This window comes from Erythrolamprus reginae, chromosome 1 (assembly GCF_031021105.1).
Source record: "Erythrolamprus reginae isolate rEryReg1 chromosome 1, rEryReg1.hap1, whole genome shotgun sequence".
In the NCBI taxonomy this organism is placed as follows: domain Eukaryota; kingdom Metazoa; phylum Chordata; class Lepidosauria; order Squamata; family Dipsadidae; genus Erythrolamprus; species Erythrolamprus reginae.
This window is the reverse complement of record NC_091950.1, coordinates 254918579-254942294: the sequence shown is the minus strand read 5'-3', so window position 1 is coordinate 254942294 and position 23716 is coordinate 254918579. Positions and strand designations below refer to the sequence as shown.

Below are 23716 nucleotides of genomic sequence, written 5' to 3'. Positions count from 1 at the left end.
ATTGTATTATCAGGCAGCCGCCCTAACGTGGGTTAGAGATTGGATAACATTAGAAAATAAAAGAATATTAAAATTAGAAGGACATGATCTTATGCTTGGCTGACATGCCTTTATATGGTATGACAAAGATAAAAACAATTCATATTTTAAAAGACATACATTAAGAAAATATTTATTAGAAGTATGGAAAGACATAAGGAAAAATCATTTTTTGACTGTCCCTGAATGGCTTGCCCCCCTGGAAGCAATTGTACACCCAAATTCTATAAAGGAAAAAAGAATAATAACATATAAGGACTTACTAAATGACCAAATGAAACTAAAATCTAGGACTGAATTACAAGAAGCAGGAATAATAATTGATTGGTGGCATTATGCACAGATTCGATCTAGATACCAGAAGGATAGTACGCTCTATATCTTTAACAGGAATAAAAATTTACTAAGCAATTTAATAACTATTAATCAAACTAAAACAATAGGGAAAATTTATAAATATTTGATCGCCCATAAAAATATAGATTTGACCCTAAAGGACAACATGATAAGCTGGTGTAAAAATATTGGAAAAGAAATAGATATAGATACATGGGAGAAAGTTTGGATCGGAAATTGGAAAATTACAAAATCGGTGTCCTTAAAAGAGAACCAAATTAAAATGTTTTATAGATGGCACTCCCACCAAATAGGATAGCAAAAATGTTTCCTAAAACTTCATCGTTATGTTGGAAATGTAAAAAGGAAATAGGGTCTTACTACCATCAATGGTGGACATGCAGTAAAGCTAGACTCTACTGGAAAATGATAGAAAAAATGATAAAAGAAATAGTGAAGCAGGACATAGAAGTAACCCCGGAATTCTATTTACTAGGAATCACAAAACAGACATATAAGAAAGAAATTCTATATTTAGTTATACATATTTTAACTGCGGCTAGGATTATATATGCGCAGAACTGGAAAGGGGAGGACATCCCCAAAGAAGAAGAAGTTATCATAAAAATATTAGATTGCGCTGAAATGGATATGATGACAAGACGCTTAAATGATCAAGAAGATACAGAATTTTATGAAACATGGAACAAAGTTTATATATGGATAAATAAGAAGAAATAGCAATATGATAAATAAATAAATGAATGTGTAAATTACTCTGGTAAAAATACGAGTTATGAGTTATAATAGTTTTAGACAGAATAAGTTTGTTTTTAGAAGAATATCAAAATTAGTCGGTATATGAAGAATTATTATGAGAAGAATTTTTAATTTATATTAGTATTAGTTTAAATGTGAAAAATTTTAATGTGAAATTTAACAAATTATTTTTTAACATCTATAACAATGAATTGTATACGAATATGTATTCTTTTTTCTATATACAAATTTATACTTTTGAGATAAGCGGGGAAATTATGACCCCATTTTTTTTATGTTAAATGTTAGTATGTCTGTTTGTCCATTTTATGAAAAAACTAATAAAATTTATTAAAAAACCCAAAAAAAACCCCAAATGTATATTAACAGATGTCTGTGTCACATGCACAAATTTATTTAGAAATTGCTCCGGATAGGTTTCAGATAGAGTTAGCAATACTAGCAAAAAAGATGGGTATCACAAGATTTCTTTATCTATATTCTTGTGTGGGTGGGAGATGTCTTCCTTTCAGGTAACTATTTAATTATTAATTATATGCTACCTCTGATTAAAAGAATACTGAGAGATTACTCTCGGCTTGTTGATCATAATTAAGGGATACTTAACATGCAGTATGATAGACAGAAAACACAGTTTCCCCCAGAAGGAGAAAACTATTATCATTTCAAAGAGGCTTCACTTATTATCTTCCAACAGAAAGTGTCTGATGGACACCGTTTCTTCCATAGTATGTGATAAAGCCATGGGGAGAAAAGAACAAAAGGACTCTCTCTATCTCATATCAGATGAAGATCACACAAGCAAGAAACCACATTAATTATTGTGTATGCCAAATAGAAATCATATTTCAATCAGATTCCACAGGTGCAACCATAGTTTGTTTGTGAATAAGCCGCTAGCACTCAACATGATTTCCTTCCACATAAACCTCGGAACCATCGTGCTGCATTTTATGGTGGCATCATTAAATACCAATTTTAAAACTTCTAAAATATAGGAAAAGCTTCACAGAAGTTAAGAGAGAGTATATACCCGAGCATATGTTCTTGCAGAAAGCACAATATTTTGATTGCGGAACTTCCTGAAAAATTCTGCATCATAATTTTGCTCAGCAGCATGCGGTCCTCCAAGGATTTCCTAAAGAAAAATAAATATTTAAGTAAAGATATTAGTTCTTTGTTTACATGTGGCTTTGTTTACATGTGTCTTGATGTTCCTTATTTGTGATAATGAAAATCTAAATAACAGGTTCAAAATATAAAGCAAAATCTCAAACATTTTGTACGATGAGGTGCAAGTCAACCAATACAACCCACAGTTTAAATTTAGTATACCTCATATGTTGCAAGCCGATCCAAATAGGTTAGTAGTTTCAACCTGCAGCGACATAATTCTTTCTGTTCCAGAGTTAATCTGTGTTTTAATAAATGGTGGAGAGAGTTTTATACCTTTTCAAAGAATAGTAAGAAAAAAATAATCCAAATAAAATCATGTATATTGAGATCAGTTTTAAGCAAGGAATGTACATTTTTAAAAGTAATTTCAATCTAGCTTTAAGTATGACGAGCTGTATTATTTGATCACATGGATGTCTCATACAATACACCTGGAATCTAACTAAAAGTCGTATATTAGATAGTGATGATTCTGATCTAGACGGCCATTCATTAATGTAGAATTTGCATTTAATATTTTTTCTTTTGAATACATTTATCTCCACTACAGGATTTTGCATTATATATATACTCAGATCTCATGAATACTCTAGAGTAGGGGTGTCAAACTTGTCACGCTGCTGTCACATGACATATTGCAACTTTTTCTCCCTTTGCTAAACCGGACATGGGCATGGCCAGAATGTAATGCATCCATCCAGTGGGCTGTGAGTAGCCCTGCTGGATAGGAACTCAGGGATTTGAAGTCTAATGCAACTTGAGAACCTTAGGTAGAGAAAAACCTGTTTTACAGCCATCAATTGTGCATAAGACAACTTAGCTAAAAACTATTATCATTTGATTGGTGTACCTATTTCCACATTTCAAACCTCAACAGGAAATTCAATAAATTGGACTATTCAAATATTACTGTTTAGTCAAATACTTATATATTAATTCAATCGGAAATAAAATGTATTTAATTCTTCATAAAAATGTACGTGAATGTTACAAAGCAGTAAAAAGTGACTGAAGTTGACAAAATTCATTTACTTTGAGAAGTCTACTGATTCTAGCAGTCCTTGACGCTTTATGGCTTCCTGTTCCTTTCTATAGTCTGCTTCTTCCTGTGGTGTTAAACATTCTTCATAAGGTAGTTCATCAATGTCTATGTCACCCGACAAGATAAATCTGGAGAGAATAACAATAATGAAAGAATTAAAAACTGGTTATTTAATCAATAGGCAGCTTTTTTGTTCAATTTAAAGTTTTTGAACTTTTAGATTATAATATATTTTTTTAAAAAATTTAAAGGAATACTCAGCAAAAACAAATCCATGAGGTTTTCACCCTTTTCAGAAAACAAAATCATTTATTTAGTAAATTAAACATCTTAAATATTTCAATATAATGGGTTTACACTGATACAATAAAGCATCAGTGAAGACCTTATTAAAAGTATTGTTATTGGTATATATTTTTAATTTTAGTAAAATAGACTTGGGTATGTACAAGTCTACAATTTTAAAATGTCCAGATATACTTAGATGGAAATCACATTTAAAAGAAATGATTATAAAACTGCCAACAACAATATGTTTCTCTGAAAGACAACTAAGTGGGAAACAATTGGCTAAAAATCTTACCTTGCCTTTTGTGAAAATTTTGTCAACAGATGTTTAACAGAACAGTTGGAGTTGTCACTTACAGCAAAACATAATGAGTTTTACTTATAACATTTCTAGCACATAAATATAAATTGTCCGAACGATTGACTCACAGCTCAGGAATTAAAAATGGAAAAGAGATCACGCTATCTGGCACTTTCAGATAGAAAACAATGCGCCTATGAAAAGTTTGGTGTAGTGGCTAAGGCACGGCGCTAGAAAGTCGGAGACTTTCAGTTCAAGTTTTGCCTTAGACATGAAAGCCAATTGGGTGACTTTGGGCTGGTGACTTTGGATTCTCTCAGCCCAACCCAGGTTTGCTATTGTAAGGAAAATAGGAGGAAGATGTATTGGACATTTTCATCACCTTGAGTTATTTGTAAAAACAATATTTATCTACCAGTGTCTGTCTGTCTGTCTGTCTGTCTGTCTGTCTGTCTGTCTGTCTGTCTGTCTATCTATCTATCTACTAGTATCTATCACTCTCTCTCTCTCTCTCTTGTGGTATTCAAAAGGAACCAGAAAAGATTATGCATCCATCACAAGTTATTTTTAAGTATGGGCTATGAGATTTTCTTAAAATGGACCGCAAAAGAAGACAGCAGAATCAATAAACAATTCCAACAAACCTGCCACCATCTTCTCTTTTCCCTGTAGCTATAAGAGCCTCCAAGTCTGTCCCCTTTAAGCCATATTGCAGCAATTCTTTAGCAGCATCCACATTTTCAGGAACTCTTTCCAGACATTCATGAAGTACCCAAGAACGCTTCTTAATTTTGCTCTGTCCCACAAAAAAATAACAGGGAGAAAAGTACATTTACTTTTTAGAATGTTCCGAAAATAAAGTAAGAAAGGGAAGTTTTGAATGCTTCATTATATTTAGTTACCATATTTTTCAGACTATAAGACACACCAGAGTATAAGATGCACCTTAGTTTTTGGGGAGGAAAATAAGAAAAAAACTGATTGGTGGGTGGATCGGCCTCCCGGAATATCCCCAATCAGCTGTTTCCAGAGGTGAATTTTAGCAACAAGTTCATTGGTTGTGAGATCTGCTCTTCCCCCCCCCCCTGAAGCTCTGTTCAGAATCTGAAGCTCCATTTTAAAGCCTTTTTTTCTGAAGCTCTGTTTCAGAGACTTTTTTTTTCTGAAGCTCTTTTTCAGAGGCTTTTATTCTGAAGCTCTGTTTCAGAGGATTTTTTTTTCTGAAGCTCCATTTAAGAGGACTTTTTCAGCCTCTGAAACCTCCATTTGAGAGACTGGGTGGAGCTACATTCAGAGTATAAGACACACCCAGATTTTCACCCTCATTTTTTGGGGAAAAGGTGCATCTTATACTCTGAAAAATATGGTAATCCATGTGTCCATCTAGGACTCTATGATCTATGCAGCCTCCGCAACAAATATATAATAGATCCTGTTTTTCCAGGCTCTACTGTGGCCAATTTGCCATAGCCAATTCGCTACAGTCAACTTGCTGCATACACTTGCCAAGGGACAACTTGCAATGACCAACTTGCTATGGGATCGAAGAAATAGTCAAATTGAATCATTATAAAAAGGATGTCAAAGGAGGGACAAAATTAAATTTCCTGCAGTGAGCTGACCATGATGAACTGGCCATGGCACGTTGACTGTGGTGAATTGGCCATCACAAGTAGCTATGGCCAGTTCTTCCATTCTGGAAGAATAAAACCTACCAAATAATCTTGAATAGAAGCCACACTAACAGCCGATTTCCTCCACTGCCTCTGATAAACAAGGTCAGAATCAAGTTCATATGTCTGAGCTAGCGACAATGCTTCTCCGTATTCTTCATTATCAATCTAAAAACAAAGCATATAGAATTAAAGCAGTTCACCTGGACTCCATTAGATGGGCCAACTTCTCTGATGCAAAACATTTATTATTTTAACAATTAGCATTTATTTTTATTCAGAGAATCTGTAACACATAGACCATTCACATATATTCCTCTCTGAGATAGTTCTGAGACAAAAGCTACTGGTCAACCTGAGACTTTTTATACGTGCTGCACATCTAGCAATCTTACACTAATGGTGGAAGACCTCTAAGTTTACAATTCAGTAATGCAGTCAACCTAAGGAATTTGCAAACAGTACATAATAACAGGTGCCCGTGACATTAAATTTTATACACCAATCACAAGACAACTGCTATGCCACCAGAGTGAGAATTTTTCCTAAGGTACTGCAACTTTTAAATGCTAAGCAAGGGAAAAAAAATCTCCTCACGGCAGATTTTTTTTGTGCTGAGGAAAGGCATTAAATATTTATTAAGTGGAAGAAAACTATATATAAAAAAGCCCATTTCCATCAGTCTTCCCATAAGAAAATCAAACAGCCATCACTTTTTCATGACATGTGAAAACAAATGAATAGACTTCTCCACAGTTCCTAATACTTCACCTGGAAGGCAAATCTAACAAAATTAGCTTAATAAAATCTAATGAAAGTGGAGCCAGTTTGGTCTCCTGGTTAGAAACCAGAAAATTGTGACTTCTAGTCCCATTTTGGGCATGAAAGTAAATCGGGTGACCTTGCTTCAGTCACTTTCTCTGAGCCCAAATCACTTCAAAGGGTTGTTGCAGTTGTGGGCAAAATAAGAGAAAGTGTGTTTGGATATGTTGGCCAACTTGAGGTATTTGTAAAAATAATATAGGCAACTTATTAGTTAAACAAATAAATTGAACCATCTAAAACAGGGGTCTCCATCCTTGGCAAAGCTTTGCTGGATGGATGAGGAATTCTGGAAGTTGAAGTTCACAAGTCTTAAAGTTGCCAAGGTTGGAGACCCCTGATCTAAAATGTACATTAAACTAATTTCAGGTCCTACAGTATTTTAAGGATTTTTTTTAAAATCAACCTTACTTGGAGAGGGACTATGTTTCATACGTACCTTCCTTTGGTACAATTCTTCAGGGGTTGTGGATCTCAGATTCACAAGCCGGTAATTCTTTATAATTGTGCGAGGACGTTTTCTTGCAGGAGCAAAACGCTCCATTTCGGTTACAAAATAAAGTCCTTGCTTGAGGTAACCAAAATAGCGGGCCTTTGCAGACATTTCGTCATCTGAATCCGAGTCATCTTCTCCTTCATCTTCATCACCGGGCCTGCTCTCCGAGCGCAATCTCTTTGGAGCACACTTTACCTCGCACTGCAAAGAAAGCAATTCTTACTAAACAGCACAATGTATCACACTTTAAAGTCTGTCAGGCTTCAGCACCCAAAGAGGCAATAAGCTGCCACAAAGATGCTGGGAGCAAAGAGAAGCTAGTAAACAAGCAAACAAGCAAACAAATAATCCCCAGAAAATGATTTCCCTCTCAGGTTATTTCACTAGATGGGACGTTAGCACCACTCCATAAAGATATGGTACATCCCAATAGATTAGAATATGCTCAATATTTATCAGGGAGTGGAGAGGAGGAAGAGGCATTTGAATTCTGCACATGATTTTTTTTTGTAACAAATAAAATGCTGATATTAAATTGAGGAGAAGGAAATGAACATTGTCTTGCCTGAATGTTCCAATGTTCCTTCTATGTGCTTTGCAGGAGTGTCCAAACATGGGTTAACTTCTTGTCTATTAGCCAGGGACTGAGTAGAAATATCCGGCCATATCTCCTCCTCCTCCTCCCCACCCCCATCAAGCCAGTTATTTTACGAGGACATAGACTTCTGGTAGCAAAATGTAAATCCAAAGACCTTATCCTGAACCAGAATGGCCACAGGGTGGGTTGGACACTCCTGCAGCACATATAGAAGGAACGTTCAGGTAAGACAACGTTCCTTTCCTGTGCGCTGCTTGGAGTGTCCAAGCATGGGATGTACTCAAGCGTAAGTCTCAAGGACAGGAAGAGATCTGGCCCAGGATCCCAGAAGTGGAAAGAACCCTCTGTAGAACTCTCCTACCAAACGAAGCCTCAACCAAAGCAAAGGAATCAATTTTATAATGCGTAATAAATGATGATGGAGTTGTCCAGGTCGCCACCTTGCAAATGTCCTCAATGGATGCCTGCGAGGCCCATGCTGCAATGGTGGTCACACTTCGTATGGAATGAGCAGTAATGTGGCCTGGCAAAAAAGCAGCTTTGATTTCATAAACCTTTGCGATACAAGCCTTCAGCCAACTGCCTAGAGTAGAAGGTGAGACTTTCTGACCCATCGATGTAGGTTGGAATGACACAAATAAGGACTCAGTTCTGCGAAAAGTAGCCGTCGGTTTTATATATCGATGGAGAGCCCTTCTGACATCCAGGGTACCCCACAACCTCTCCCTAGGATGGGATGGAGGAGAATGAAAATAATTGTAAAATTCACTTTCCTGATTGCTCTATTAAGTCACAGGGTGGCAGGGAAGAATTTTACACACCCAGTTATGTAAAACTTAATAGAAACCTGTAATCTTGAAGGTCCAAGTAAATTTTTGCCTATTGTCCAATTGAATAGAGAAATATTTTTGTGTCCCTCTTGGCTCAATTGAGTAAAACAACTGGCTCAGTGGGGGTCAAGGAGGAGGTGTGGCTGGATATTTCTTTCTCAGTCCCTGGTTAACACACAAAAAGTTAACCCATGCTTGGACACTTCAAGCAGCACAAAGAAGAAGGACATGTCACTATGCAGCATACTCCTGCATTAGTAGTTGTGGCTACTGGATATTAAAAATTATTCTTAAAGGATTTCTCTCCAGTGCAAAGCTATATGCTTTTGCACATAGTTGTGTTTATTAACTATCTTACTTCTGAAGAAAGAAAAAGTTAAAATAATTACTACCCAGCACTGCACTGTAAACATGCCCATACACAAAGATGTGAATGTATATCCACACAAATGGAGAGCACTAAAAATAATTAGTTAACACCAAGTTAAACCTAAAGCTCAAGGAAATAAAAACAGATTTGCTCTAATACAGGTAATCCTCAACTTACAACAGTTCATTTGGTGACTGTTTAAAGTTACAATATTACAGAAAAAAAGTTACTAATAACCATGTTTCACAATTGGGAAGCATCGCAGCATCTCTGAGGTCATATGTTCAAAATTTAGGGTGTTTGGTAAGTAACTCGTATTTATGACTGTTGCTGTCTCCTAAGGTCATGTGATCACCTTTTGCGACCTTTTGACAAGCAATGGTGGCAAAAAAAGGTCATAAAATGGGGCAAAATCCACTTAGCTGTCCTACTTAGTAATAGAAATTTTGGCTCAATTGGGGTTGTAAGTCGAGGACTACTGTAATGACCAAAATGACCTGAAAAATAATATATAAAAATTTTGGAGATAACAGTAAGCAGGAGCCAGAGAAGTATGAAACAAGGCAAAATACTAAAAGAAAGAAGAAAATTAAATTAGGAAAGAGAAGGCCATACCATATTTTTCAGAGTATAAGACACACCAGAGTTGAAGACACACCTTAGTTTGGGGGGAGGAAAATAGGGGGGAAATCTACTTACTAGGTATTTATCTGGCTAGCATTCTTAGTCTGGTCAGCTTCAACAAATTATTTTATCCCTTGGTTAGGACTGAAAAAATCCTTTTTCAGAGGGAGTAGCAATGAAAACAAGCCTGCAAAGACTTAGGGCTGGAGTACCCGTGAAAATCTAAGAAAACAAATACAGTGGTACCTCGGTACTCGAACGCTTTGGTTCTCGTACATTTCGGATACCGAACAAAATTTTCGGCAAAAATTTGCTTCGGTATCTGAACAAAAATTCGGATACCGAACAGCCACAGAAAATTTTGTTTATTATCTGAAATGCTACAAGATCTGAGGGGACGGGGTGAGATGGAATGGGAGTCGGAATCCGACACACCCATCCTGGCCGCCCACTAAACAGCCTCCCATGTCTCTAGTCTAAATGCTCCAAGCTGTAGGAAGGGACCTGAGGCGGCGTCAGACCCAACTTTTTTGCCTAACTTTTTTTTCCCGCTCTCTTCCCCCGGCCGCGCTGCTCTCCGTTTCTGTTCCGAACTCGGCTTCTAGTCCGCCATGAGGTTGTGGCGCGCGGCCCGCGCTGCACAGTAGTTAACTCGCCCCGCTTCCTAAGTCCGGACGGGCCACGGTGCCTCGAGCCCCTCATGGAGTACCTCACCACCTTCACGGGCAAGAGCGGCCGCCTGCTGAGGGGCACCGCCAACCGTCTCTGGGGCGCCGTCCCTGGCGAGGGGAGCCTCCGCCAAGTCCACTTCCAGGATCCCCAACACGACGGGGTTCCCTCGCCGCCCGCTTGGCAAGATAACTTGGTCCCAGTTGGGCCGCCGGGTTTCGGGAGGGATGGAGTAGAATGGTTTCCTTTGTAGCTGGTCAGTCAGAGAGAAACAAAACGTCCGTCCCTCGCTCCCCCCCTCCCTCGTGGGGGGACCCAGAATGCGCGACTCCTAAAAAGTTGTGTTTCCCAGCCTTTTATGGAGGGCACTCAGCAGCGCCGGGAACGTCAGCAGCTTCCCTTTCTCATGTGACGTTCTCGGCGCTGATGCTGCTTGAAGGAAAGCCGCCGTTGCCGAGGAGAAAGTTGGTGTAGCTGCTTAAGGGGAAGAAGACGAACCACTGAGGAAAGGAGGCCCCCGAAGCTGCCGGTATTGCAGCTGCCCCCACCCTTCTTACACCTTTCCGCTCCAAGCTGTAGGCAGTTTCGGCCACAATTCGTTCCAGAAGTGTGGTCGAGAACCGATTTGGTCGAGTACCGAATTAATTTATCCCATAGGAAATAATGGAAATGGGTTTAATTGGTTTCCAGCCCCTATTTCCTTTATTTCCTATGGGATAAAGATCTGAGGAAGGGTGGGGGCAGCTGCAATACCGGCAGTTTCGGGGGCTCCTTCTTCCCTTTAAGCAGCTACACCAACTTTCTCCTTCTCAGCAAGGGCGGCTTTCCTTCGAGCAGCAGCAGCGCCGGGAACGTCAGCAGCTTCCCTTTCTCATGTGACGTTCCCGGCACTGCTGCTGCTTGAAGGAAAGCCGCCCTTGCTGAGAAGGAGAAAGTTGGTGTAGCTGCTTAAAGGGAAGAAGGAGCCCCCGAAACTGCCGGTATTGCAGCTGCCCCCACCCTTCCTCAGATCTTTATCCCATAGGAAATAAAGGAAATAGGGGCTGGAAACCAATTAAACCCATTTCCATTATTTCCTATGGGATAAATTAATTCGGTACTCGACCAAATCGGTTCTCGACCACACTTCTGGAACGAATTGTGGCCGAGAACTGAGGTACCACTGTATATACACATATATATACACGCTCAAAAAAATAAAGGGAACACTTAAAAAACATACTATAACTTCAAGTAAGTCTATGAAATCAAACTATCCATTTAGAAAGCAACACTGATTGACAGTCAATTTCACATGCTGTTGCGCAAACGGAATAGTTGTGCAAATGAAATATTCAATGAGGATATTTCATTCATTCAGATCTAGGATGTATTATTTGAGTGTCCCCTTTATTTTTTTGAGGTGTGTGTGTGTGTGTGTAATGAACTCAAAATACCTTAGTTCCAGATGGCTAAATATAAGCCATAGCCTAAAAATGATCCACTGGATTATATGCAAAGAATGAAATAAAGGCAGGATGAATACAATAAAAACTTCATTTGCATTATTTCACAACAGAAAATAAAAAACCCCTCCAACAGTGATAACATCTAAAGAGAAAGTATAAAGCTGACAACTGACAAAAATTGAAAAAGTAATATTGTCAACACACAAAAAAGCAGTAGACATTGAAATAAAAGAATCAAAAGGGAACAAAAAACAACCCATCTTTAAAAGAGCAGGCCTCAAAGCAGATGCAAACAACCATAAGGATCTTGCACAAAGAAAAGTGAAAAGACCCCAAAGAAGATTTATCAGAGTTATAGATAAGAGTACTGTACTTGAATATAGGAAGCATAGTGAAGTAGACCCAGAGACAGGGTTTGGAGCAATTGGTACTTTTATTCAGCTCAGAGAACAAGTGACAGCTCAGCAAGGTAAAGTGACAATTCAGCGAGTACCGACTGACTCTGGCTGGAGAAACCGCTCCTTTTATATATTTGCGGTTCCCGCCAAAGCCAGAGCCGGCCGCGTCTGAGCCAATCAGGAGCGACTTCCTGCTTGGGCTCAGACAGCGCTGAAAGAGGAACAAACTATTTACAGAGTTACAAGGTAGCCATTACAGGATACAACACCCCTCCCCTCATAGTTGGACACATCCATCAAGAAAGCCATGTGACAAAGTCGTCCAATCGGTGGGGCCTCTGAGGAGCTCGCGCTGACCTGCGCAGTTCAATTTCTCCTTCGCCACCGACTGTGGAGGATGGCTCGCCGCTGTTCTCCCGGTGTGGCGGACTTGGCCTGGCGGGCCCAACGAAGGCTTCGGAGGACGAGGATGGTTCGGCGTCGCTGGATGGTTCCCCCTGGCCCGATAAGTCTCTTTGCGTGTCTCTTATTTCGGGCAATGTGCTAAAGTCTGTTGAAGGGGGAGAGTCCATGTCAGCGGTTTGTGGCAATTGATTTTCTGTTCGCTTCCGAATGTGGTCTATGTGTCGTTTCCACAAACGACCATCCTCTAGTTTAACAACATAGGTCTTAGGTGCATTTTGCTTAACAATAATTCCCTTCATCCAGTTTACATTTCCATCAAAACTTTTTACATATACATTTTGTCCCAAATACATTTCTCTTTCAGGTTTTGTACACATTTGGTTATTATTAACACAGAACCTTGGGTTTAACCTGTCTAGTGGTGACCTCAACTTCCTTCCCATCAATAACTCTGCAGGGCTTACATGTGTGTGCGAGTTAGGGGTAATGTGTTGGGTGAGTAAGAATTGGTCCAAGTTCTGTTGCACATCCCCAGGGCCTGACCTGCGCAATGCCTCCTTTGCCACCCGTACGTAACGTTCTGCCAATCCGTTAGCCCAGGGCGAATAAGGCGAGATGAGGGCATGCCTGACCCCTAGGCCATCTAGGAACAATTCGAATTGCCTGGCTGTTAGCTGTGGCCCATTGTCAGACACTAAGAGATCTGGGCAACCATGGGATGCAAACAGTCTGCTTAATACCTTGATAGTGGCACTTGTGGTTATGTTGTTCATTGCTATTATTTCCAACCATTTGGAGAAGGCATCAACCACTATTAAAAAATACTGAGACCCCACTGGGCCAGCAAAATCAATGTGGATTCTAGACCAAGGACCAGCAGGCTGTTCCCACTCAGCCGGAGTTGTTTTGGGGGGACTGGGCCGTGACTCTTGGCACGGATCACACTTTGAAACCCAACTTTCAATATCAGCATCCAGCCCTGGCCACCATAAATGCCCCCTTGCCAGGCTCTTCATCCTGACAATCCCAGGATGACCCACATGTAACATTTTGAGTACTTTTCCCCTTAGGCTTTTGGGGATGATCACTCTATCCCCCCACAGCAAACAACCTTTTACATACGATAACTCAAGTCTTTTGTTTTTAAAATCACACAATTCAGGTTTCACAACATCATTTTGCCATCCCTTTAGAACACAGTTCACCACTTGTTTAAGGATTTGATCTTGCTGCGTGTGTGCAGCTACCTCTTTTGCTGTGGTTAGTGGGTTTTCCTCGAGTTCTATCATTAACACATCTGTGGAAGGAACAGGGTCTTCCACTAAGTCTGCTATGGGGCATCTGCTGAGGCCGTCTGCATGATTGATTTCCTTCCCCCCCTTGTGGGTGAGCTCATACTGATACCCTGAGAGGAAAAGAACCCATCTGATTAGTCTTGGAGACATAAAAGGTGGAGTGGGCTTGTTGGGGGCTAGCAGGCCTAGTAGGGGTTTGTGGTCAGTGACTAGCTCAAAGCTTCTTCCAAAAATGTAATTGTGAAACTTCTTTACCCCTGCCACTAATGCTAGAGCCTCCTTGTCTAACTGGCTATAATTCCTCTCTGTGCTGGTCATGGTTCTTGAAAAAAATGCTATTGGGGCCTCTGTCTTATTAGGTAGAACGTGAGCTAGGACTCCTCCTATGCCGTACGGCGAAGCGTCGCACGTGAGTCTAATGGGTAGTGAAGCACTATATTGGACTACTACACTTTTAGAAGTTAATAAATTTTTTATTTGAGAAAAAGCTTCACGTTCAGTTTTCCCCCATGTCCAGCGGGCTTCCTTCTGGAGTAAACGATGGAGAGGCTCTGCTACTGTTGCCTTCTGCTTTAAAAAAACGGAATAAAAATTAAGGAGGCCCAAAAATGCCTGCAACTCATTCTTATCTCGTGGCTCTGGGGCTTCTCTAATTGCTCTCAGCTTCTCTGTTGTGGGGTGGATACCTTCCTTATCTATTTTATATCCTAGGAATTCTATACTGTTGGTTCCCCAGACACATTTATCAGGCTTGATTCTTAAACCTTTGTTCTGCAACCTCTTAAGTACTTCCCTTATTCTTTTGTTTACTTGTTCCTGGTTTTCCCCTGCAATTAAGATGTCATCAAAGTATGGAATGGCCCCATTTACCCCTGACAATAGGCGTTCCATAATGCTCTGGAATATTCCTGGGGCTATGCTTACCCCAAACTGTAACCTCGTGCATTTGAAAGCCCCCCTGTGCGTTACAATTGTTTGGGCGTTTGCTGTTTGTTCATCGACCGGAAGTTGCTGGTAAGCTTGCGCCAGGTCGATCTTTGCGAACCTTTTCCCCTCCCCCAGGGAGTGTAGCAGTTGTTGCACAACCGGGATGGGGTAGGGGTGGTGTTGGAGTGCCTTGTTCAGGGTCGACTTGTAATCAGCGCAAACTCTTAAAGAGCCATCTGGCTTCAGAGGGGTAACTATGGGGGTTTCCCATGGCCCCTGTTCTACAGGGACCAAAATACCTTGGCTAATGAGTTTGTCCAGCTGTATGTCTAGTTTGGGGAGGAGTGGCAGGGGGACCCTGCGAGGTTTTAGTCTGATCGGTGGGACCTTGGGGTCAATAGAGAAAGATATAGGGGGGCCCTTGTACAATCCCAATGTGGGGCTGAACACTTCGGGGAACTCTTTCACAAAGTTAGGCATATCATAACAGTTTACATTACACACACCCGAAATCTCGATCCCCAGTGGTTCCATCCATGCCAAACCCAGAAGAGAGTGCTTGGCCCCTGTTACAATAAGCATGGGAAGGGTACATTTAACATTCTTGAACGCGATAGGTACATTTGCAGTTCCCAAGACCGAGATTACTCCCCCCTGAAAGTCTCTAATCACCAAAGAGGTTTGATTTAGGTCAGCCTTAGATACATTAGGCATATACAGTTTAAATTTTTCCCAGGGCATGATGGTATATCTAGAGCCCGTATCCAGCTCCATTGAGCAAGGTTGGTTATTGAGTAACAGTGATATAACAATTTTAGCCCCCTTTTTGGTTGCCGTGTTATTCACGGAAAATTTAGAGTTACCTCTATAGTAGTCGCGGTTAGCGGTTGAGTAGTTCCTTTGACCCGCGTTGCGGAATGGTCTCCTTTCTCGCGATTGGGGGGTCTGGTTTGGAGGTCGCTGGTATTGCGGCGTGGCAAATGTTTCCTCTGGCGCCGTTGCTCTGCATGCGATGGCGATGTGGCCTCTCCGGTTGCAACGGCGGCATGTAGCGTCTCGGAAGGGGCATCGATGGCGCTGGTGATTTCCCCGGCAGCCCGCGCAGGGTGCTGGGTGAGTAGCTCTCAGGTGTCTCGGCTGGTCTTGCACCAGGAGGCAGTTGTCTCCGCTGGGAATTTGTTGGCTGAGGTTGTCTGTTTCCACGGCGCTGGGAGACGCGGAGTCGATTTTGGCAATGATTTCTCGCCTTCCGTGCTCTTTCAATTCTCTCGCCGCTGCGTCGGCTGCTTCTGCGGTTTGCGCCAGTTTAATCACGGTTTGTAGAGTCGGCTCTTCTTCGATGAGGAGTTTATTTCTCACCGTGTTGCTTTTCATGCCGAAAACCAAGGCGTCGGTGAGGCGAGCTTCCGGGTCTTTAAACTTGCATTGAGCAAGTACCGTTCGCAGCCGCGTTGTAAACTGGCTGATCGACTCGGTTTCCCTCTGAACCATCATGTGGAATTGATGCCGAAAAACCATGGCTGGTTTGGTCGGCTTGAAGTGGCTCGCCAGTTTTTGTTGTAGGACGTCCCACGCTGTGGCTCTTGCTTGTTCTGGTTCGGTGAGAGTTTGGGCAAGTCTGCGAATTTCTGCGCCGCAGTAGTTAAGGAAAATAGCCCGTCTGCGATCGGCTTCGGCGTCCTGCATTCCCGCCGCCTCGAGGAAGATCTCGAAGGTGGCCATGTACTCGTCCCATGTCGATTTCTCGGGATCGAAGAGTTCCGGAGCCTGGCCGATCTGGATTTTGTCCATGTTGCACGCGAAGTTCTTCCGTCCGTTCGTCGCCAGTGAAGTAGACCCAGAGACAGGGTTTGGAGCAATTGGTACTTTTATTCAGCTCAGAGAACAAGTGACAGCTCAGCAAGGTAAAGTGACAATTCAGCGAGTACCGACTGACTCTGGCTGGAGAAACCGCTCCTTTTATATATTTGCGGTTCCCGCCAAAGCCAGAGCCGGCCGCGTCTGAGCCAATCAGGAGCGACTTCCTGCTTGGGCTCAGACAGCGCTGAAAGAGGAACAAACTATTTACAGAGTTACAAGGTAGCCATTACAGGATACAACACATAGAAATGATGACATTTAATCAAAAAGGAACTCTAATAGAGAGACCACCACAAGAATGAAGATAAAGAGTTTAGCATTTAAACACTGTTTCATTTACCACCTGTTTAGACAAGTTCTATCATAAAGTTATAAGTATGATAAATATCTCATTATATGGGTGCTTATTATTAGTACCGTATGCAAGTATATTTCCTTAGATTATTAAAAGAAAACATGGTAATTTTATGGTCATAGCTTGCAAGACGTGTCACGTTTTTCCCAATCTCTTTAATGAAGGATACCACTGCTCATTAAAAAAGTAAATCTTAAAAATATTCATGATTAATAAACAATAACAGTAAACACTGTTGACCTTCAATTTAACCTCCCTATTAAGAAATGAGCATGATTGCATTTTCTGCACATTCTTGAGTATTACAGAGATGATTTCCTTCCTTACACTTAGTTTCATTTTTCATGTTCTCTCTAAAAATGCCAAATGATCCATGACATTTGGAGAGTAGTCCACTGTATTCACAAAAGGTACAACAACTCAACCAAAACAAAATTAACTACTTTACTTAAGAGTGGAGAAGATATAGCCCTAGAAAACAAAGCCCCAGATTTATTTGGTACAATCTATTACTCGAAATTTCGAAATCTAGGTTTCTTTGACTTTTAATTACATGCAGCACAACTTCTAAAATTACATCTAACTTTGGCACATAAAAGCTAGACTCTTTTCATACATTTTTTCTATTAAACATAGAATGTGTTCAACTAAGATAGAGAATGTTTTGACCAATAGATATTCAAAAATGGAAATAACTGTTTCTTCATCCCAACTATTCTAGGATTAGCTATTGGAATACCTAACAATTCCTAATTTGAGTATCTGCAATGGAAGTATAATGCAAAAGATGCAAATTTCATCCCTTTAATATCATTTTCTTTTCTATCTGTTTTACTTTTTCCTTTTGCTTAATGAAGTATTCTACAACACTTAATGCTTCCATGTTACTGAGTTATTTATTCAGTAATTGATCGAATTAAGATATTACCAAAATATAAAATGAATATTGTAATGAAAACTTGTCACATTAAATCTCAAAACAGCACATCATTTCATCCTGCAAGCACACACAAAGATTTAAAACTTTTACTTTCATCTTCAATGATCCCAACGCAAAATTATAACAGTGGCTTATCTCATATGAAGTGCAGTTAACATTAACTATGTCTTAGGGCATAGCCATTATGCTCAAGCATGGAAGAACAATTTAATCTCCTAGTGCTGGGCATGAGAGAGCAAGGGACTCTACACATCAGAGATTCATTATATGCAGAAGAAACTGTAAGATCTTTATGACAGGGCAACAGCTCTTCTCCCAAATATATTCTGTTTTATTCCAATACAGGAAATCTTGTGTTAAATTTCATTTTAAATGACATAAGAATATTTTTGCAAGTTGATATTGTCATTCTTTGGTTTTGCAAATTCTTCCTACCTCCAAACATAGAAATCCTCCTTCATGAGCTGAGGTGACCTGAGGCGCGCTTTCAAACCATTCACAGGATTTCCCCAACAGGTTTTTCAAGTTCTTCACTGATGACACTGTCAGAGCACCTGAACACCGAGCCAAAATGATAGAATTCTCCCCCCACCAGTTTATATCTATCAATGGATAAAAGGATTCTTTGTCTGGGGGGGGGGGGGGGGGAACAGAAGATAGAAGAGAAAAAAAATTAAACTTTTCAAGCATTTGAACAGTTACAATAAATTACCTCAGAGCATCCTTTTAATAGCCAGAGACCAGCTTCTCCCTATTCTAATGGGAGTGTTTAAATTAAGCCTTGCATTAAATGTATTATGCCTAAATAAGAAATTTTCCATAAGTAATTTCCTTAAATAAAGAATACAAATCTAATAAATAATAATAACATTGCCCAGTCCAACAAGACTGGATTATTTTCATTCAGATTCTACTATTCCCCTTTTAGAGAAGATTGTAAAGAAGGTGGCAGAAGCTATGTATGTAGCTACATAGGTGTTTGAGGAAGCCGATTATCTGGGTCTTTTCTAGTTCAGATTTAAGTTAGGTATAGCATTGGTTATACTCTCAAGGCCTCAAGACAGCAGTAATGCGCCTGTCTTTGTCCTCCTAGATCTCTCAGCAGCCTTCAACCCCATCAATAAGCATTAGGGCAGGGAGAGTAGAAACTGTGTTTTAGTGGTTCTCCTTCTTTCTCCCAGGCTGGTTTCAATAAACATTGGTGGGATGGGAGTGGGAAGGCAAAGCCCCAGGGCTCTCTTAGGAGAAGTATCTCAGGGCCCAAATCACTCCCCACTTCTATTGAATATCTACATAAAACTGTTGTTGAGATCATTGCATTTTTAATTCTTTTTTTCATGTCTTGCTAGCTATCCAGAGTTAAATATTTAAGATGGGTGGCTATACACTATACATTTTCTGAATAATAAATGTGAAAGAATCCTTTTAAAATAATTCAGCTAACTATTATGGAACATCTATTCATTCAAAGCAGAATAGAATTTTAAAAATTATTCAGAAACATGGTCATGCTGTCCCTCCGAGTAACAATGAGACACATATTTTTGAGAAATGGCAAATGGAATGCAGCTGAAAGTGTAATTACCTTTGACAAGCTGAAATAATATGAGATAATATCACCTACGCTCTTTTCTGGACATTTATGAAAATGCACAATTATATTATTTCACTTTGTTCCTTTTAAAATATTTAGGAAAATTGCCTAGTTTTCTTTTGCCTAGGTATAATATTTAAGATAAATGTATCTCTTAGTTCAGGCACACACAATAAAAGGAGGTATGATTTATTTGAGCTGGACATAAATCCGAGAGATCTCTTTAAAAAAAGCACTGCAGTAATGCTGCACCATTTTTACCCACATCTCACTTGCTCCAACTCTCTAACACTGCAACGAAAACAATTTGAAAACAATCAGAAGTGCGATGTAATGGCAAATATTGGCAGCAAAGTATCTGCAGCCAGTCCTGGGATTTAAAATATGTTTATCTGGGAAGAAATGTAGAAAGAAGGGATTATCAAAATGGAAAAGAATGTAAGAAGATCCATTCAAATCAGATGAAAAAGTTTATCTACTTCAGCATCCTTGTTTATGCAGTGCTATGCCTTTTCCATTCTCAAAACAAACATGACAAAACAGATCTTCCTCATTGTGGGTCCCTAGCAAATGTGCTCAGAGACATGCTCTCCCTGAATCTGGTAACATATAACAGCTACTACAGCTCAAAAGCATGCATGTAGTAAGTAATTGTAAAATGTATAATTTAAATCACTTGGGAAAACAACATTTTATGTCACTGTTTCTATTTTGTAAACAGATTCATTAAAGGCATTGGTTTAAGAAAATCCCACTTTGTCAAATGCAATATCAAGATCTGAACACCAACCTTTAATTTTCTTCCGCTTTTCCAGAGACAGTTTCCATTCTAGTTTTATTTCATCATATCCTGGCTAAAATGACAAGAATAAAAGTTTTTATTTCTAGTTAAGTATTTAGGGCATTTCTCTCTCCCTTTAGAAATTATTTCCCTGTACTAAAGTAATTCTTAAGGGAAGAAAGAAAAGTAAAGTATTTTCCGGACTATAACATGCACCGGATTATAAAACGCACATAGATTTATAGGAGGAAAACAAGAAAAAAATAGTTTTTGGCCTTTGCATGTCACGTTTTCACCCTTCCCGGTGCCCAGAAGCACTCTGCAGTACTCCGCTGTCCTGTTTTTGCCAAAAACAGGCCCATTTTCACCAAAAATGCACTCATTTTTGGCTTGTAGGAGGGATTAGGAACCCAAAAATGGACTCATTTTTGGCCTGCAGGAGGGTTTAAGAACCCAAAAATGGACTCATTTTTGGAAAAAAATGGCCTGCTGAACACTGCAGAGTGCTTCTAGGGGCCAAGGAGGGAGAAAAGGTGATGCGTGGAGGTTCAGGAGTCCAAAAACAGGCTCATATTCAGTCTATAAGGTACATCTAATTTTCAACTACTTTGTGGGGGGGTGGGGGTGTCTTATACTCTGAAAAATATAACAAGTGTATTTATTTATTTATTTGATTGATTGATTGATTGATTGATTGATTGATTGATTGATTTGTATGCCGTCCCTCTCCGTAGACTCGGGGCGGCTAACAAGAATTGATAAATTCTACCATATCACTGTTACACGATGAAATGAAAGAATCTCAAAAGCAATGCATGCCTGGATAAGATGGGGAAAGCCTCTGTTGTAGACACATTGAAAAATTATACTAAATCTGGGCTTTATTTTAATCATGATTAGTTGAAGACACTTGAATCTCAGTGACTGATGACCTTTCATCAAAGGTTGGTTAATTTTCCATTATCTCACTTTCTTTGCCAAGATGATGACCAAAACTGAGTGTTATATATTTCCTTGGTTAACTCCTCCCCTGCCCAAATATTATTCTTTCTTTCTCTACCCCCAATATATACTCCAATCTCAATACTAAAAAATAGTTTGAGAGCAAGCACTGGAAGAGTCATCCGCAAACACACTGTTATTTAAGATAGAAAAGAGGGTGGCTCTTACACAAACGCTGTAAAGATTAGTTAGATGAGATGGATTTGATGAGGCCTGGGAATCTTGCTGATCAAGCAGTTCAAATGAAAATTTTGAATTTCTGTTAGGAGTTAAGGTATGTTCTCCACATTAGAGGTAGATAAGAACTTGATCTGGATTCCAAGGCATCATGTGATTCATAACTTGTATGTGGAATAATAATAATAATAATAATAATAATAATAATAATAATAATAATAATAATCTAATAATTTTAGATTTGTATGCCGCCCATTTCCAAAGATTCGAACAGCATGAACAGCACCTTAAAACACCTCAGAACACCATGAAGTAGCTACATTTTTGGCTAAGCTTATAAAGCTGCTCTTCATAAAAAAAAAATTGAACTTGGAAGATAAATTTGATTTAATAATATAACTACAAATACTATATTCCCAAGTTCCTCTAGCAAGATTGCTGTGGAGCTATGATAATTTTTTAGCAAAAAAGAAGAAGAATATATAAAAAATGAAAAAGGTATATGAACTTTCAGGTATTAAAAACATATTTTTAAAAATTGGTCTGTTCAGCAAACAAAAAAACCCAAAACACCCAATTGCTTTTCATTCTTATTGGCCTCTTTACATAATATTTTAATAAGATTAGCCATTATTTTCTCTGGGCTGAAGATATGACCCATTTGAAGGAAATTTATTGCATATGTAAATACATAGACATGTCCATCTTACTGATTACGTAATATTTTGGTGAACAAACTCTTGGTAAGAAGTTAAGGGTCAAGGAGATTAAAGTGCCATTAAATTATATTCCGGCACTTCTCAATTTATGAAGAGGTTTAGCTATATCATTCCTAAACTGTTATCAGTGATTAGACATTCTTCAAAGGATGCTAATATACCACAGTTGGGAAAAAATTAAAGCTATTTTTAAAGCTGGAGTGAAACTAACACTTCCAGGTTAATTATTAAGGAAACTTCATTTTCTAATTATTGGGGCGGTTGGGGAATAAATGCACTCCGCTACTTTGACTTTTATATGTGGCCAATACATTTAATTCTAATTAAAAATGAGAATTGTAGGTATATTTCTTGAGTTGACTAAAAAAGACAGGATAGCAATATCATCATTATCAAAAATTGTTTATTCCATTTTCATATAAATAAATGTGGAATTCCCCCACGCACTCTGATCAACCCCCCCAACCTTCTCCCTCTTTTTGTGCACAAAAAGTGTGTTTGTGGGGGGGGGGGGGGGGGGGCAGAAGGTTTGGGAAAGGCTGGAAGCTATCGGACACATAGAGCACAAAGGGTGGGCTACCCCCTCTTTTTCCTATCAAGCACAAGGAATGAAAAATGGGGTGAGATTCTTAAGGAGGGAGTGTAATTTTGTTTTAGAATTACTGAATCAGAAATAATAATAATAATAATAATAATAATAATAATAATAATAATAATAATAATAATTTATTGGACTTGTATGCCGCCCCTCTCCGAAGACTCGGGGCGGCTCACAACAATAATAAAACAATATAGCAGTAAAACAAATCCAATATTAAAAAACATATATAAAACCCCAGCAATTAAAACCATACAGCACATACATACCAAACATAAAATATAAAAGCCTGGGGGAGGATGTCTTAGTTCCCCCATGCCTGGCGATATTTCATGAAGTAGATACCTTTTTGATAAAGACAGGGAAACTGTGCTCATTTGTTATTTCAATTTCTATCTTACTTCTAATCAAATAAAAATATAAAACTCCGGCTCCTTCTTCTAAAAACGCTGCTTCCAGACATACAGGCAGGTAGAGTGGAAAGGAATGAAAAGTAACAAATCCTCTGATTGGCTGACAGGAAAGTGTCCCCTGCGTCCAAAAGGCCAGGGGGAAAGTGCTTTTGAGCCCGTTTGGTGAAAGGGCCAGGGAGAAAAGGCAGCAATGAATGGCTGGGGAGTAGAAGGTTGGAGACAAAACGGGCTCGGAGAAGTGGAGGAGGCTAAAAGTCCTAGAACCAAATAAATGTTATCCCAGTCATATTACAATAACATTACTATCAGAATAATGCACTATTAACCTGTCTATTTCTGTTTTGACTATTTCGTCACTCATAGCTTACTCTTATTCTTTATTTCTTCTCTACCCACCAGGCATGCATGCTATACTGTCCTTCATTAAAAACAGAATGTTGAAAACACTTATTTTGAATAGATAAAATTGACTGGTAGCCATAGTATTTCTTCCTTCTTTTTTCCAAGGCTTGCTTGAAAATTATTGCATACCTTTCAAACAGTTATCTAAACCTGGTTTACTTAAAACTTATGTTCTTTATTCTGCAAGGGTCTGCAACATGCCATGTCTTTGCTTCAGCACTGGGGCTTCAAATAAGGATTTCAAAATATTAAGATTTGATTCTATAAAGAATGTACTATTATCCCTTCAAATAGAGCATTAAGCTCAAAAACTGCCAATGACTGCAGTGCTAAATCTGCAGAATTGTATGGACATATT

At 39.3% G+C, this 23716-nt stretch overlaps 1 protein-coding gene across 1 annotated transcript in view; it reads right to left on the bottom strand.

Annotated features, from left to right (window-relative positions):
- Positions 1–23716, bottom strand: part of NBAS (NBAS subunit of NRZ tethering complex) — a 194249-nt gene that overhangs the window by 147192 nt on the left and 23341 nt on the right. The window contains exons 13-20 of the mRNA XM_070732857.1: positions 20057–20120; positions 18108–18301; positions 6897–7154; positions 5678–5803; positions 4607–4758; positions 3364–3501; positions 2491–2569; positions 2189–2293 (exon numbers count right to left, since the gene is read on the bottom strand). Of these exons, the coding sequence (XP_070588958.1) occupies positions 2189–2293; positions 2491–2569; positions 3364–3501; positions 4607–4758; positions 5678–5803; positions 6897–7154; positions 18108–18301; positions 20057–20120 (1116 nt within the window). The remainder of the gene's footprint in view (positions 1–2188; positions 2294–2490; positions 2570–3363; positions 3502–4606; positions 4759–5677; positions 5804–6896; positions 7155–18107; positions 18302–20056; positions 20121–23716) is intronic.